Raw genomic sequence first — 16483 nt, 5'->3', positions numbered from 1 at the left:
CAACGGTTGTACAAGTGTGAAAAACGGGCCTAAATCACTTCAGTGCCACTGTAACGTCGAACGGTCACTGAAGGAATGTTGTAAGTCGAGGACTATCTGTAAAATGCCAATTATGAAACGGAAAACACTGGAAAATCCTATGAAATGAAAAGATAAGTGGCGAGGAGCAATAGGGAATTTTACAAGAGCGATCAGGGGGGGAAATTAATCCTGATTTGTTCTCTTGTTCCAGTTTTGAGCCTCGGTGGCGCAGTGGTTAGAGTGCAGTACTGCAGGCTACTTCTGCTGGCTGCCTGCAATTTGGCAGTTCAAATCCCACCAGCCCAATATATAAGTATATATTCAAGAGTGAGATATAAAGTGGGGAAACATAACTAGGGTAGACTAGTGAAGGTAGGAGAATTAGATCCTGGAGCACCAGGGAACTACCAAAGGACTGGAAAAGAACTGATATGGTTCCCATCTTCAAAAAAAGGAGGGGGGAAACAGATCCAGGAAACTACAGACCTATCAGCCTGACGTCAATAGCAGGAAAGATTCTGGAAAAGATAATCAAGCAACGAATTAGCAAACACCTAGAAGCAAACAAAGTAATAGCCAAAAGCCAACATGGGTTTGTCAAAAACAGATCATGCCAGACTAATCTTATTGCATTCTTTGCTAATGTGACAAAATTAGTGGACCAGAGGAATGCCGTCGATATAGTTTACTTGGACTTCAGTAAGGCATTTGATAAGGTAGACCATAATCTACTACTAGATAAAGTAGAAGAATGTGGGTTGGACAGCATCACCACCAGATGGATTCGTAACTGGCTGACCAACCGCACTCAACGTGTAGTCCTCAATGGAGCTGCATCTACATGGAGGGAAGTATGCAGTGGAGGACCCCAAGGCTCTGTTTTAGGCCCAGGACTCTTCAACATCTTCATCAATGATTTGGATGAGGGAATAAATGGGGAACTCGTCAAATTTGCAGATGACACCAAGTTGGCAGGAATAGCCAACACTCCAGAAGACAGGCTTAAGATACAGACGGATCTTGACAAACTTGAACATTGGGCACTAGCTAATAAAATGAAATTCAATGGTGAAAAGAGTAAGGTTCTATATTTAGGCAAGAAAAACGAAATGCACAGGTACAGTATAGGTGGTACCTGGCTCAATAGTAGTAACCGTGAAAGGGATCTTGGAATCCTAGTGGAGAACCATTGAAATAGGAGCCAGCCGTGGGCAGCAGCTGCCAAAAAAGCCAACACAGTTCTAGGCTGCATAAACAGAGGGATAGAATCAAGATCACGTGAAGGGTTAATACCATTTTATAAGGCCTTGGTAAGGCCACACTTGGAATACGGCATTCAGTTTTGGTCGCCACCATGTAGAAAAGACGTGGAGACTCTAGAAAGAGTGCAGAGAAGAGCAACAAAGATGATTAGGGGACTGGAGACTAAAACATATGAAGAACGGTTGCAGGAACTGGGGATGTCTAGTTGAATAAAAAGAAGGACTAGGGGAGACAGGATAGCAGTCTTCCAATATCTCAGGGGCTGCCACAAAGAAGAGGGAGTCAAGCTATTCTCCAAAGCACCTGAGGGCAGAACAAGAAGCAATGGGTGGAAACTAATCAAGGAGAGAAGCAACTTAGAACTGAGGAGAAATTTCTTGACAGTTAGAACAATTAATCTATGGAACAGCTTGCCTTCAGAAGTTGTGAAAGCCCCAACACTGGAAGCCTTTAAGAAGATGTTGGATAGCCATTTGTCTGAAACAGTATAGGGTTTCCTGCCTAGGCGGGGTTGGACTAGAAGACCTCCAAGGTCCCTTCCAACTCTGCTATTGTATTGTAATAAGAAATGATACTAAATTATATTTGGGTTGGTGGAAATACCATCCCAAAGAAGCATAAACTGAGTTTTGATATATACACCAATAATAAAAGAAATGGAGAGAGGAGGAGAGAATGAAAGGAAGATGAGGGAAAGAAGAAAGAGGTAAGAGGAGGATGGGAGAGAAGGAGAGAGTAGGAAGGGGAAAAGGAAGAGCAGGGGTAGGAGACGGGGAAGGAAAGCAGGAAGGAGAAGGAGAGGAGGAAGAGAGAAGGGGGAAAGGAAAGGGAAAGAGAAGGGTGGAAGAGAAAGAAGGAGAGAGCGTAGGAAGGGGAAGAGTAGGAGAGGTAAGGGAAGAAGGAAGAGGAAGGAGAGAAGGGAGGGAGGGAAAAGGAAAGGGAAAGAAGAGAAGGATGGAAGGGAGAGGAAGAGAAGAAGAGATGGTAGGAAGGGGAAGAGTAGGAGAAAGATAAGGGAAGAAGGAAGGGGAAGGAGAGGAGAGGAGGAAGGAAGAAAGGGGAGGGAGGGAGAGAAGAAAGGGAAAACGAGGTGTTACAAAAGAAGGAAGGGATGGTGAATAAAGCAACCCAAAATGTACATTATAACTTGTTAAATGCAATAATAAATGTATAAGAATGATAAATGTAAAGAAGAATAACAATTATGTGAATGTATATTTAAAATGCTACGTAAGATAATAAAAAAAGAAAAAATTCTTTGGGGAAAAAAATCCCACCAGCCTCAAGGTTGACTCAGCCTTCCATCCTTCCGAGGTTGACAAAATGAGGACCCAGATTGTTGGGGGCAAAAGGCTGACTCTGTAAACCGCTTAGAGAGGGCTGGAAAGCAGTATATAAGTCGAAGTGCTAGTGGTAGTTTTGCCTTCTGTTGAATTCTAGCAAAATGCCTGGATCATATTTGCTCTATTGAAGAGAGAATTCTCTTGCCATAAATCGGATTATTGGTTCATCCACTCACTTCAGGAATTGACCGTATATCAGATTAGTACTTAAACCAGCCTCGTTCCGGTTTGAAATTTATTGACATCTATATTTTAATACCCGATCTGAAGTTTGGACTGCAAGATCTTTGGGGGGATGAGGGGGGGAGAATATTGTTTTCAGTGTAAGATTAAACCTTTACTGTTCATGGAAACATAACTTGTTTTAATTCCAGATTTTCTTGGCCTTGTGAACTTTTCACTGTTTGGGGAGGAAAAACTGCTTGATGTAGTTTTTAGATTAATGAGCGAGTTCCCTTCAAGTGAGATCATATAAAGATAATACACCCTTGCGCCAATATCTGATAAACATTGCTTAACGGTATTGAAAAGTTTATGTAAATCCAAAAGCATAAAGTTTGAGGAAGTTTCCGGTTGTAATATAAGACTGGTCTAGCTGTAAAGAGTTAAAACACAGCTTAGTGTGTTTTGAGTTTGAAAGATTGAAAGCCTCCCAGCCTTCTAAATTGCCCTTTTAATACAAGTCATATCAAATAATTTGTTGTGAATTAGAGAATTTTAATGAGTCTACAGCTAAAAGCTTATCTTAATTCCCTCATCATTTCTCTCTCTATTACTAGAAGATCAGAATATTGCATACCAGAGAACAGAACAGAATAGAATAATAAGAGTTGGAAGGGACCTTGGAGGTCACCTAGTCCAATCCTCCTCAACCAGGAGACCCTATATCATTCAAGACAAATATCTGTCCAGTTTCTTCTTGAAAGACCTCCAGTGATGGCGCACCCCACAACATCTGGAGGCAAGCAGTTCCACTGATTAATTGTTCTAATTGTCATAAAATTTATCTTTAGCTCGAATTTCTTAGTCTGATGAAATCTTTCTCCTTCTGTCCTGGCCACTTTTTATAGAGGAACGATTGAGAGCATTTTAACAAACTGCATCCCTGTTTGGTTTGGTGGCTGCGATGCCTCAGATAGAAAGTCCATTCCGAGAGTGGTGAGGACAGTGGAGATTATAGGAAGCTTGCCTCCCGCTATTCGGAATACTGCTGATTAATTGTTCTCAGGAAATGTCTTCTTAGTTCAAAGTTGCTTCTCTTCCACCCATTGCTTCTTGTCCCGCCCTCAGGTGCTTTGGAGAATAGGTTGACCTCCTCCTCTTTGTGGCAGCCCCTCAGATATCGGAAGACTGCTATCATGTCCCCCCTGGCCCTTTTTTTCCACTAGACTCAATTCTTGCAACCCTTATCATCTTTGTCGCTTTTCTCTGGACCCTTTCCAAAGTCTCAACATTTTTTATATAACGTACAATATTCCATGTGTGGTCTTCCCAAGATCTTATAAAGCGCTACTAACTTTTGAATTGATACTTGAATTCTCTTAATTCAATTTTTTTTTTTACCGAAACAAAAATCTGAAAAGCTGAGCTTTCACGAAGAAAAGTATTGCCTAGGCAATGCCCACATGCGATGACTGTTTGTTCTTCAAAGTAAAATTCGAAAGGCATTAAGGCACAATGCAAATTGTGTTTTGTTTGAATTTATTTCAGCTTGCTCCATAGAGACTCTCTTCTCAGAAATGGTTTCCTTCACTTTTCTTCTGGCCTATGGTTTCACTTCACTTCTGCAGCCTGAAATCTACTAACCAGACCTTATCCTGCTTGGCTGTTTTGAGATCAGCCAAGCTTGAAGGGACATTCTTACTTAATTTTTAAGTTAAATGAGTTCTTGAAAGAGAATTCCCTGTAGGTTTTTGAATGATCGGCTGTTAAGAAATTCTACAGAATTTTTCTTGTTGAAGATAAATTTAGGTTTTTTTCGGTGGTCTGCCTTGCAAAAAATGTTCCACAGCATGGAGTTATTCTGCTGTTGGATTCTTATGCCTTGCGCTCTGCCTAATTTGGCTGAGCCTTGAAAGAGTACTAGTCCTCAACTTACAACTACTCATTTAGTGACGAAAGTTACAGCGGCGCTGAAAAAAGCAACTTACCACCCTTTTCACGGGACTGTTGCAGCAGCCCTGTGATCAAAATTCAAATACTTGGGCAACTTGTTTCATATTTATGACGGTTGTAGCGTCCCCGGGTCACACGATCTGTTTTGCAACCTTCTGGCAAGCAAAGTCAACAGGAAAGCCAGATTCACTTAACGACCCTGTTGCTGACTTACCAACTGTGGCAAGAAAAGTTGTAAAATGGAGCAAAACTCACTTAACAACGGTCTCGCTTAGCAATAGCGCTTAGACTTATATACCGCTTCACAGGGCTTTCCAGCCCTCTCTAAACGGTTTACAGAGTCAGCCTCTTGCCCCCAACAATCTGGGTCCCCATTTTACCAATCTCAGAAGGACGGAAGGCTGAGTCAACCTTGAGCCTGGTGAGATTCGACCTGCCGAATTGCAGTCAGCAGAAGTAGCCTGCAGGACTGCACTCTTAACCACCGAGCCACCCTGGCTCAGTGGTTAGAATGGAAAATTGTGGGCTCTTATTTGTGGTCATAAATTATCTTCAATTTAAGGATTATCTTTATAGCAGGAATGGGTAACTTGATGGCCTGTGAACTTCATCTCCCAGAATTCCTGCGCCAGCATAAAGGCCACAGGTCATAAAATTGCCATAGCTGTTCACCTCGGGAGTGTTATAGCATGAGTATGTATGCGTTTATTGCTTGCTGCTTATGGAGATGGGTGGTTCTTCATTTGTGATCAGTGTGCCCTCGATATACAGTGTACTGGAGGGTTCTAGTTCAGTGGCCCCCAATCTTTTGGGTGCCAGGGTCTGATTCCATGGAGAGAGATATTTCCACGGATCAGAAGGGGCCTTGGTTTCCTGTACCGCCTACTTCCAGTGGATGCGGCTTCGCTTGTTTGCATGGCCCGGTTTCTGGCATGCCGTGGTGAGGTGTTGGTCCCGGACCAGGGGTTGGGAACCCCCTGTTCTAGACAATCTAGAACTTAAGGCCCATGGGGCCACCCTGAAAACAGCAAAGGACGGGCCAGCAATGCCTCCATTTTTGGCTGTGACGGCCTCCTGCAACCCTCTGCCAGTGACAACTGAGCTGAGGAGGACTGCACACGGCCCTCCCAAACTCCGTTTTTGGCTGTGACGGCCTCCTGCAACCCTCTGCCAGTGAAAACAGAGCTCGGGAGGACTGCACACGGCCCTCCCGAACTCCGTTTTTGGCTGCGAAAGCCTCCCGCAACCCTCTGCCTGGGAAAACAGAGCTCGGGAGGACTGCAAACGGCCCTCCTGAACTCCGTTTTTGGCTGTGACGGCCTCCCGCAACCCTCTGCCTGGGAAAACAGAGCTCGGGAGGACTGCAAACGGCTCTCCCGAACTCCGTTTTTGGCTGCGAAAGCCTCCCACAACCCTCTGCCTGGGAAAACAGAGCTTGGGAGGACTGCAAACGGCCCTCCTGAACTCCGTTTTTGGCTGCGACAGCCTCCCACAACCCTCTGCCAGTAAAAACAGAGCTCGGGAGGACTGCAGACGGCCCTCCCGAACTCCGTTTTCGGCTGTGACGGCCTCCTGCAACCCTCTGCCTGTGAAAACAGAGCTCGGGAGGACTGCAGACGGCCCTCCCGAACTCCGTTTTTGGCTGCGACGGCCTCCCGCAACCCTCTGCCAGTGACAACTGAGCTGAGGAGGACTGCACACGGCCCTCCCAAACTCCGTTTTTGGCTGTGACGGCCTCCTGCAACCCTCTGCCTGTGAAAACAGAGCTCGGGAGGACTGCACACGGCCCTCCCGAACTCCGTTTTTGGCTGCGACGGCCTCCTGCAACCCTCTGCCAGTGAAAACAGAACTCGGGAGGACTGCACACGGCCCTCCCGAGCTCTGCTTTTGTTGGCAGAGTCACCGCGGGCCAGTCCTTCGCTGTTTCCATGGCGGTCCCGCGGGCCAGATCTAAGCACCCTGCGGGCCGTATCTAGCCCCCGGGCCTTGTGTTTGACACCCCTTCCCTACACCATTTCTGACAGATGGCAGTGTAGTCTCTTCCATCCAGTGGCTCCCCCCCCCCCCACATGCGCTCACATAAGCGAGTCAGAGGAGTTCCTTCTAAAATGTCCACAGAAATTCTTTCCCGGTCTCCCGAGCGTCTTAAATCCTCCAGTTTGTGGCGCAGCTCCCTTCCCCGAGCTCCTCGGAAGCCCCTCCAGCTGCTACCTTCTAAACCTCTCTGTTCTCTTTCCGTAGCTTAGATACCAACATGGGCTGGGGACTCCAGATTTAAGGCAGACCCTTCCTAACCTGAAAAACTTCCTGGAGCACGGCCTCATGGTTAGATGGTGAGTAGTTCCGCTTCGCTTTGCACGACAGCGCAGGAAATCTCCGACTTAACGACCATCCACCTGGAGAAAAAGTGACTTACACCTGGTCCTTAGACTTTTAACCCCCCCGTTGCAGCAGCATTTCCCCCCCACCCCCCGCCCACCCCCAGCAGTCACGCAATTAAAATTTGGACGCTCGGTAAACGGCATGTATTTATGACGGTCGCAACATTCCCGGGGTCATGGGATCACCACTTTAGACCTTCCTAGCCGGCTTTGCTTAATGACTGCATGACTCACATAACAACAGCAGGGATTTGCTTAAGTTTTTAAGTTGTAAAATGAAGCACCGTTTACTTAACAACTGCGTCCATTAGCAGTGCAAGTTCAGGTCCCGTTTGTGGTCATAAGTCGAGGACTACTTGCACAGATAGCCCTTGACTTACAACGGTTCATTTAGTGACCATTCCAAATTGCACTGAAAAAGTGACTTAGGACCTTCCCCCCCCCCACAGTTAGCAATAGCAATAGCAGTTAGACTTATATACCGCTTCATAGGGCTTTCAGCCCTCTCTAAGCGGTTTACAGAGTCAGCATATTGCCCCCAACAATCTGGGTCCTCATTTCACCCACCTCGGAAGGATGGAAGGCTGAGTCAACCCTGAGCCGGTGAGATTTGAACAGCCGAACTGCTGAACTGCAGTCAGCTGAAGTAGCCTGCAGTGCTGCATTTAACCACTGCGCCACCTCGGCTCTTAAAGTTGCAACCTTTGTAGCATCCCCAGGGTCACGTGATCCAAATTCAGACGCTTGGCAACCGGTTCATACTTACGGCCGTTGCTGTGTCCCAAGGTCACATGACCCCTTTTGCAACCTTCGGACAAGCAAAGTCAATGGGGGAAGCCAGATTCACTTAACAACCGGGTTCCTGACTTATCCATTGCAGTGATTCGCTTAAAAACGGGGTAATCGACTTACCCACCGCAGTGATTCCCTTAACAACTGTGGCAAGGAAGGTCGTAAAAAGGGGGCAAAATCCGCTTAACAAACGTGTCACTTTTACAATATAAATTTTGGGCTCAATTGTGGTCGTAAATCGAGGACTTCCTGTAATAGGAAAGTCAAGCCAAAGATTAAACCTTTTCCCAGAAAAGACAGGATTATGGGGGGAACCTGCCATTGTGCCGTCTTTCTTACCGACGATGCTCTTTTGTCGATAAACCTTCTGCCCAGCTCACTAGGGTGATTAAAACTGATTTTGCTGTGGTCCAGGAATGGCTTTCGTTGAGAGGGTTTTTTTTAATCAAGTAAAAATACTAGCTTTAAATCCACCGTAATCCAGAGAAAAAGAGGCCCTTTTAAAATATATATATATATATAACTTTCACTTGGAGGCAGACATATGGCTACATTATTAATTAAGGCCAGAGAAAAACAGAAAACGTGTTTTTCTTTGAAACTCCCCCCCAAAACAAATCACATTCCAGATCAGCCGCAGATTAGGAAAAACCATAGGTATGTTGGCTATTCTGGATTTGGGCCAATAATAAAAAACCCACTGGGATCCTGGAGTGATTTTACTCCATAAGTAGAACAAGGCAGAAACGTGTTACCCCCCCTCCCTCTGCTTCTCCTTCGGCACCCACTGACCTGCCCCCTCCCTGTCTTCCCACCGTCTCCCCCTCCCGCCGTTCCGCAGCCTCTTGCCGACATGCTTGGCCTTGTCTTATTCTCTGCTTCAAAGGGTCGTGTTTTATTCCCTACGCAGAGCAAATGTTTCCTCTGGGTACCAATACATCCAAAGAGCTGCTTCCTGCACGAACCGGTTTGTGCATAAGCCGTCCTCGGCTTATGGCCACAATTGAGCCCAATGTTTCTGTAGCTAAGCGAAACATTGGCTAAGTGAATTTTGCCCCGTTTTGCCACTTTTCTTGCCACAGTGGATAAGTTAATACAGTGTTTCTCAACCTTGGCAACTTGAAGATGTCTGGACTTCAACTCCCAGAATTCCCCAGCCAGCAAATTTGCTGGCTGGGGAATTCTGGGAGTTGAAGTCCAGACATCTTCAAGTTGCCAAGGTTGAGAAACACTGAGTTAATAAATCCACAGTTGTTACGTGAATCTGATTTCCCCATTGACTGACGATCAGAAGGTCACAAAAGCCTCTGGCGCTTGGGGAAGGCGAAAAACGGGTCCATCGCACACCAAAAGCGGGGAGGGGGGGTTCACGTGCATAGAATTATGGGTGTGGGCACCCCCGTGCACGACCCCCCTACGGTCCCTCCACTTTTGGCACGCAATGTGGAAAAGGTTAGCCATACTGCCCTATACCATTTCAGGCAAATGGCTGTCGAATTTCTTCGTAAAAACTTCCAGTGTTGTAGCATTTACAACTTCTGGTGGCAAGTCCTTCCACTGATTAATTGTTCACACTGTCAGGAAATTTCTCCTCAGTTCTAAGTTGCTTCTCTCTTTGATTAGTTTCCACCCATTGCTTCTTGTCCTGCCTTCAGGGGCTTTGGAGAATAAGTTCATCCTCTCTTCTTTGTGGCAACTCCTGAGATATTGGAAGACTGCTATCATGTCTGCCCTAGTCCTTCTTTCTCTTAAACTAAACATACCCAGTTCCTGCAACCGTTCTTCATATATTTTAGCCCTCCAGCCCCCCTAATCATCTTTGTGGCTCTTCTCTGCACACAACTAGCTGTGATCAAGTCCTGTTCCTTAAAAGAAAGAGCCTGTAGCAAAGGGAAGGCCAATATTTGAGATGGGGAGCCATATTGTTCCTTCGGAAGTGTTTGTAAATAAGGCAAATGGTTTATGATTTACTGCCATAGTTTCTTGACCTGCTCAGGATATTAAATATACAACAGTGGAAGTACATAATCATTGGGAGGTCCTGGGTGCTCTCTGAGTTTTTTTCCCTGCAGACATTTCATTACCCAACTGGGTGACATTATCAGTGCTAGAAGAGAGGGTAGGAGGAGGAGGAAAAGGATTGTGGCTTCTTTGGTGCTCTCTAAACTTGGTTGTTTTCTTGCAGATGTTTCGTAACTCAAACCTAAATAACATCAGTGCATATTTTGGGTCATGAAACATCTGCAAGAAAACAGCCAAACTCACAGAGCACCCCACATTTTAACCCTGAGCTACAAATATTCTCTTTTATTGATAATCGTTGCGTAATCATCATCCAACAGTAACATGATACACAAATAAAAAGAAGGATCCATCCCACTTATTTTAAAAAGCCACCGTTGATTCAGATGAACAGACCCAACAAACGCCAAACACAGTCGTAACATCCTGTCACACTCCGTTCCAGGTAGTCCTCCATTTCCAAATATTCCTTTAGTGACCATTCAAAGTTACAACGGCACTGAAAAAAAGTGACCTATGACCGTTTTTCACACACTGGGGACGCCGCAGTATCCCCATGGTCACATGATCAAACTTCAAATGCTTGGCAACTGGCTTGTCCTTACGCCGGTTGCAGCGTCCTGGGCTCACGTGATCCTCTTTTGCGACCTTCGGCCAAGCAGTGTCAATGGGGAAGCCAGATTCACTTAACAACGGCATGACCGACATATAATTCTCTACCTAAGTTTGCTTAGCCCTCAAAGAGTACAGGTTATTCCTTGACTTATAACCACTCACTTAGTGATCCTTCAAAGTTACTATGGCACTGAAAAAAGGGGACTTACGACCGTTCTTCACCTGACCGTTGCCGCATCCCCATGGTCACGTGATCAGAATTTGGACACTGGTTCGCATTTATGACGGTTGCTGTGTCCTTGAGTCACGTGATCCCTTTGGCAACCGTCTGACAAACAAATTCGCTCAGCAACCGTGTTACTATCTTAACCACTGCAGTGATTCACTTAACAACTGTGGTAAGAAAGGTCATAAAACCGGGCCAAAACTCAAATCGGCGTCTTGCTTAGCCACAGAAGATGTTGGGCTCAATGGTGGTCGTAAGTCAAGGCCCTCTTGTACACCACCCAGAGTCCCTCTGTGAGGGAGATAGGCAGCTCTTAAACAATAAATACTGTATTTTTTGGAGTATAAGACGCACCAAGGTTTTGAAGAGGCAATTTTTTTTAAAAAAGTATGTAGGTAGATAGAGGGATAGAGAGGGGGAGAAAGAAAGAAATACAGTAGGTAGGTAGGGAGAGAGAGAGAGAGAGAGAGAGTAGATAGGTAGGTAGGTAGGTAGATAAAGGTAGAGAGAGTGAGAGAAATAGAGAGTGAGAGTGTAGGTAGGTAGGTAGAGGGATAGAGAGAAATAGAAAGAGATAAAGAAATACAGTAGATAGCTAGGGAGAGAGAGTATAGGTAGGTTGGTATGTAGAGGGATAGAGAGAAGTAGAGAGAGAGAGAGAAATACAGTAGATAGGTAGGGGAAGAGAGAGTAGTTAGGTGGGTAGAGAAAGGGATAGAGAGAGAGAAAGAGAGAGAGACACAGAGAGAAATACAGTAGATAAGTAGGGGAAGAGAGAGTAGTTAGGTAGGTAGAGAAAGGGATAGAGAGAGAGAGAGAGCGAAATACAGTAGGTAGGTAGGGAGAGAGAGCGTGTGTGTAGGTATGTAGAGGGATAGAGAGGAATACAGTAGATAGGGAGAGAGAGTAGTTAGGTAGGTAGGTAGATAAAGGGATAGAGAGAGAGAGAAATATAAAGATAGAGAAATACAGTAGGTAGGTAGGGAGAGAGTGTGTGTGTAGGTAGGTATGTAGAGGGATAGAGGGGAATACAGTAGATAGGGAGAGAGAGTAGTTAGGTAGGTAGGTAGATAAAGGTAGAGAGAGAGAGAGAAATATAAAGATAGAGAAATACAGTAGGTAGGTAGGGAGAGAGAGTGAGTAGGTAGGTAGCGAGACGGATAGAGAGAGAGAAATATATATATAGAGAGAAATACAGTAGATGGGTAGGTGTTTCTGTTGGCACAGCACTTGATCAATGTAATTCTCATCAATCAGTTAAAGAGCTTTCCAAGAGGGGGAAAAAGTTTTTGCACTCTGCAAACCTCCCCAAAACAGCCCGTTTTCCCCCCAAAATATGCCCTTTTTTTCCAAAAAAGGCATGAAGAGCCTTGTGGGGGCTTGCAGAGTGCTCTGGCGGGGGGGGGGGGGGACATTGCATGCATAACCTTATGGAGGCTTATAGAGTGCTGCTGGGGGTTGGGGGGGGCAAAAAATGGCCCATTTTTCGCTCATTTCTGCCCTCCCCAGCCCCCAGGAGCTCACTGAAAGCCCCCATAAGGATATGCATGGCGATTTTGGTGAAGTGGGGGGGGGCCCTTCGTGAGGCAAAAAATGCTGTATTCGGTGTATAAAATGCACCCAGATTTTCACCCTCTTTTTTGAGGGAAAAAGGTGTGTCTTATACTCCGAAAAATACAATAGCCCAAAATATGAATAAGAATACCAAGGAGCCGTCGTTGCTCTTCATGACCACAAAGAAGTTGGATCCGTTGGAACCCAGAAGTTGGATCTGTTGGATCCCAGAGAAGCTTCAGGGATATTCAGTAGGATTGCCAGGTAGATTGTCAAAATCCTTATTCAGAGGTGTCAAACTCGATTCTATTGAGGGCCACATCAGGGTTGTGTTTGATGTCGGGGGCCGGAATGGACATGGCCAGCACGACGTCAAGGGCATCCGTGGCAGCCCAAACACTCTGCCAGCAAAAATGGGCTCCTGAGCTCTGTTTTTGGCTGTGACAGCCTCCGGCAACTCTCTGCCAGCGAAAATGGAGGCCCTTGCGGGCTCCATTTTGGCTGGCAGAGGGATCACGGACCAGTCCTTCGCTGTTTCCAGGGCGGCCTCCCAGGCCAGCTCTAAGCGCCCCGTGGGCCGGATCCGGCCCCTGGGCCTTGAGTTTGACAACCCCTGCTCTTATTCCACATCTGGCCAGCTGAAATATTCAGCCAGTGTCGATCAGAAATAATAAAGTGACCTCCTTCATTCCACCGACTGACAGATCCAAGTGAAGACAAAGGCAGATCGGTTTTAATTTGGAGCCTAATTTTACCGCCAGAAATGGTGCCGAACAAATCACGTCTTGACTCTCTGATGACTAATTAGGTGTAGATTCTTAAAAGTCAGCCTGGGCTTCGGTGGCATTTTAACTTCAAACATGAATCAAGTTTCTGTCCCACTGCCAAGAATCTTTTTACGGTTTTGTGGCGGGATATGAATGTGAGCAATAAATTAAAAACATACAGATACGGGTGTTTCCCCCCCCCCCTTCCCCCCAGGTGGGTGTTCCAATTAGCAGTCTAATCCTTATTGGGATTAAAGGGACCTGAGAATCCTCCTGCAAACTCAGCGGCTCCCGTATCCCGAGGTCGTCTCTTGCAGTCCCGGGATTCTCGAGATCTGTCGTCCTGAAGTCTTGAAGCGTGGGAGAATGAGCAGGGAAAATCCCGTTTTGATTGGTCGGCGAAATCCTAACCTTCAAGAGGATTTTCACTTTCTGGGGTTAGAAAAGAGCCAAATGTTAAGAGCTTTGGGATTTAAGTCCGAGCGAATCAAGATACCTGCTTTGTGATGGAAGGGGATAAACAGAACTTGAGTTGTGGAGTCCTTGGTGCTCTCTGAGCTTGGTGGTTTTCTTGCAGGCGTTTTATTACCCAGCTAGGTAACGTCATCAGTGTTAGAAGGGAGCCTAACAACAGCCTAATTAAGGAACCGTCAAAAACACTCCCGCCAACATTGACGGTGATAGCCATTGTATATAAACAGAGAGCAAACCAGACTCCCTTCCTAGCACTGATGATGTTACTTAGTTGGGTAATGAAACATCTACAAGAAAACAGCCAAGATCAGAGAGCACCAAAGACCCCACCTCCTCCTCCTCCTCTCCACAATCCCCCTAGCACTCATGATGTTACTGGGGTTCTCTTAAAGCCCTCTTAAAGTTGCAGACTTTCTTCGAAGGCCCGCTGATTTTAACCCTTCTTCTCTCATTCCCCAACAGTGATCGCCACAATGTTTCCAGCGCCATCCCCGTTCCAAAGAGACAAGGTTCTACCTTTGGGAGTTTGGATGTCGGCTTTTCCGGCAACCACTCTTCTCCGGACAAAGGACTTCGCAAACGGGCTAACTCGGAGAACGAGAGACTGCTGCGCAAGTCCCAACTGCCGAGTCCCAACTCAGCTGTCACCCAACCGATCGCCATCGCGGGAGAGGCGGAAAAAACGGCAATCTCCTTATCCTCCTCCTTAGATACCTCCATCGACTTATCAAAAGAGAGGAGCAAAACGGGAGAGGATTTGCGGCTCGACGTCAACGGCGAGAACAGGAGCTCGAGTGGTTCCCGGAATCCTCCGGAAGCTCTCCGGGGACCTTCGCGTGCTGTCAACGGCACCCCGTTCTCCGGCGAGCAGCCCGGGACCGCTGCCGCTCACGAGCGGCCCAGCATCTTCTGCGGTGCGCTGGGCGCCGACCTCCTTTGTACTGTGGAGCAGGCGGAAGAGATCATGGGTCTGGAGGCCATGGGATTCGGTTCAGGAGACCAACTGGCGGCCTTCAACTACATCCCGGTGGATCACGCGGTGGCTGTTGAATGTGACGATCAAGTCTTGGGGGAGTTTGAGGAGTTCTCCCGTAGGATCTACGCCCTGAACAAGGACACCCCCACCTTCCGCCGGCCGCGGAAAGGCTCTGATAAGTAGCGGGGGGTGGGTGCGTGTCGCCAAGAGGAAAATGTGTATCTGGAGTTGGAGATAAATCTTGCACGTGTCGTCCTAATCGGTTGCGGTAGGGACAGTCTCCAAACTTAGCGGCTGGAAGACTAGTGGACTTCAACTCCCATACTTCCCCAGCCAATCGGCCTGGGAATTCTGGGAGTTGAAGTCCAATAGGGAAGAAAGTTGCTACCGTTTTGGAAGGAAGTACAGAAGACCTCCCTCAATGACCCCGTGGGTCAGAATCTGCTTCTTTTAACCACCCCCTCCCATCCCCCACGATCACCCCTTCCTTCCCCGAATTTTTAATCCTCACAAATTTCTTGATCCTTTGCGTTTACGGGTTTTTCCCCCTCAAGTTTTATTCTTTCCATCCTTTCAGGAGAAATTAGGTCAAGCTTTTGCTGGCTTACCAGCAAGGCTTTGGGTGTCTTCTCACTTGCGTTCTTGTTGCTTTCAGCCAAGCAGCCTCACACTTTCTGGTTGAGAGGCCCACACAGTGTGTTTGTGTTGTTGTTTTTCTGGGGAAGCAGCTGATTCAACGGTAGGAAGACCTGTCACTCAGGAAGCCTGGGTAAAACTCCCAGTCCTGGGCCTCTTTCCTTCTTATTTCCTTCCTTCCTTCCTTTCCTTCCCTCCCTCCCTCTTTCCTTCCTTCCCTCCTTCCTTCCCCCCCTCCTTCTCTCCTTCCTTCCCTCCCTCCCTCCTTCCTTCCCTCCCTCCCTCCTTCCTTCCCTCCCTCCTTCCTTCCCTCCCTCCTTCCCTCCCTTCTTCCTTCCTTCCCTCCCTCCCTCCCTCCCTTCTTCCTTCCCTCCCTTCTTCCTTCCTTCCCTCCTTCCTTCCCTCCCTTCTTCCTTCCCTCCCTCCCTCCTTCCTTCCTTCCCTCCCTCCTTCCCTCCCTCCTTTCCTCCCTCCCTTCTTCCTTCCCTCCTTTCTTCCCTCCCTTCTTCCTTCCCTCCCTCCTCCTTCCTTCCCTCCCTCCTTCCTTCCCTCCCTTCTTCCTTCCCTCCTTCCTCCCTCCTTCCTTCCTTTCCTCCCTCCCTCACCTCCCTCCGCAATCCCACACCTGCCCCGGGGTAAAGAATAGGACCTGCCATGACACCCCGAGGAGTCCCATGTGCTTCCGAGGGTCCTAATGCCAGAGAGGTGGCTCGGCTCAGTGAGCGGATGGTTCCTTTGGCTGCCAGGAATAAACTTACTATGCTTTCCATGTCGCCCCAGCCTAGCTCCTCTGCGATTAAGGAGCCTCCTCCGTTACCAGGAATAAAATCATGTCTCGCTTTGAAGAAGTGGGCGACTATGCACAGAGCCCCCCCCCCCAAAAAAAACCCGGCTTGTCCACCGAAGATGCCCTTTCTGGCCTACTCGGAGGGCGGGTCTGCCTCTGCTACAGGAGTGCCTCACTGGACCATAAACTGTTATAGCAAAAGAGCCCGTGGGCGCATGGTTATTCTTATTCTTGTTATTCCCATTAAGATTATTCTCCATTATTTCAACCTCAGTCCAGCAGTGAAGCAATTTACAAACACGCAGGCTGGGCTCTGCACACGTACAACACCCCCCCCCCCTCTCCCCACGTGTGTGCACCTAGCCAATGCACCCAGTGCGATAGATTTGGGCTTACCTGAATTGAATGGAATTGTCCTTTCGGGAAGGCTTTTTCGAATCTTTTCAACCCTTTTTTAAAAAATAAAATGAAACACAGGAAACCAACCCCCTCTTTTTTTAAAATTGGAATT

At 47.1% G+C, this 16483-nt stretch overlaps 1 protein-coding gene across 2 annotated transcripts in view; it reads left to right on the top strand.

Moving 5' to 3' along the window:
- Positions 1-15638, top strand: part of UVRAG (UV radiation resistance associated) — an 84368-nt gene extending 68730 nt beyond the window's left edge. For both annotated transcript variants that reach the window (XM_087720985.1, XM_087720984.1), the window contains exons 14-15: positions 6984-7075; positions 14036-15638. In XM_087720985.1, the coding sequence (XP_087577111.1) occupies positions 6984-7075; positions 14036-14732 (789 nt within the window). In that variant the 3' untranslated portion in view covers positions 14733-15638. The remainder of the gene's footprint in view (positions 1-6983; positions 7076-14035) is intronic.
- Positions 15639-16483: the final 845 nt, after the last annotated feature.

Source organism: Thamnophis sirtalis, unplaced genomic scaffold, assembly GCF_051295495.1.
Source record: "Thamnophis sirtalis isolate CommonGarterSnake01/CBP01778 unplaced genomic scaffold, rThaSir2_p1.2 scaffold_8, whole genome shotgun sequence".
Taxonomy (NCBI): Eukaryota; Metazoa; Chordata; class Lepidosauria; order Squamata; family Natricidae; genus Thamnophis; species Thamnophis sirtalis.
The sequence above is the reverse complement of the archived record's forward strand: the minus strand, read 5'-3'. Positions and strand labels throughout refer to the sequence as shown.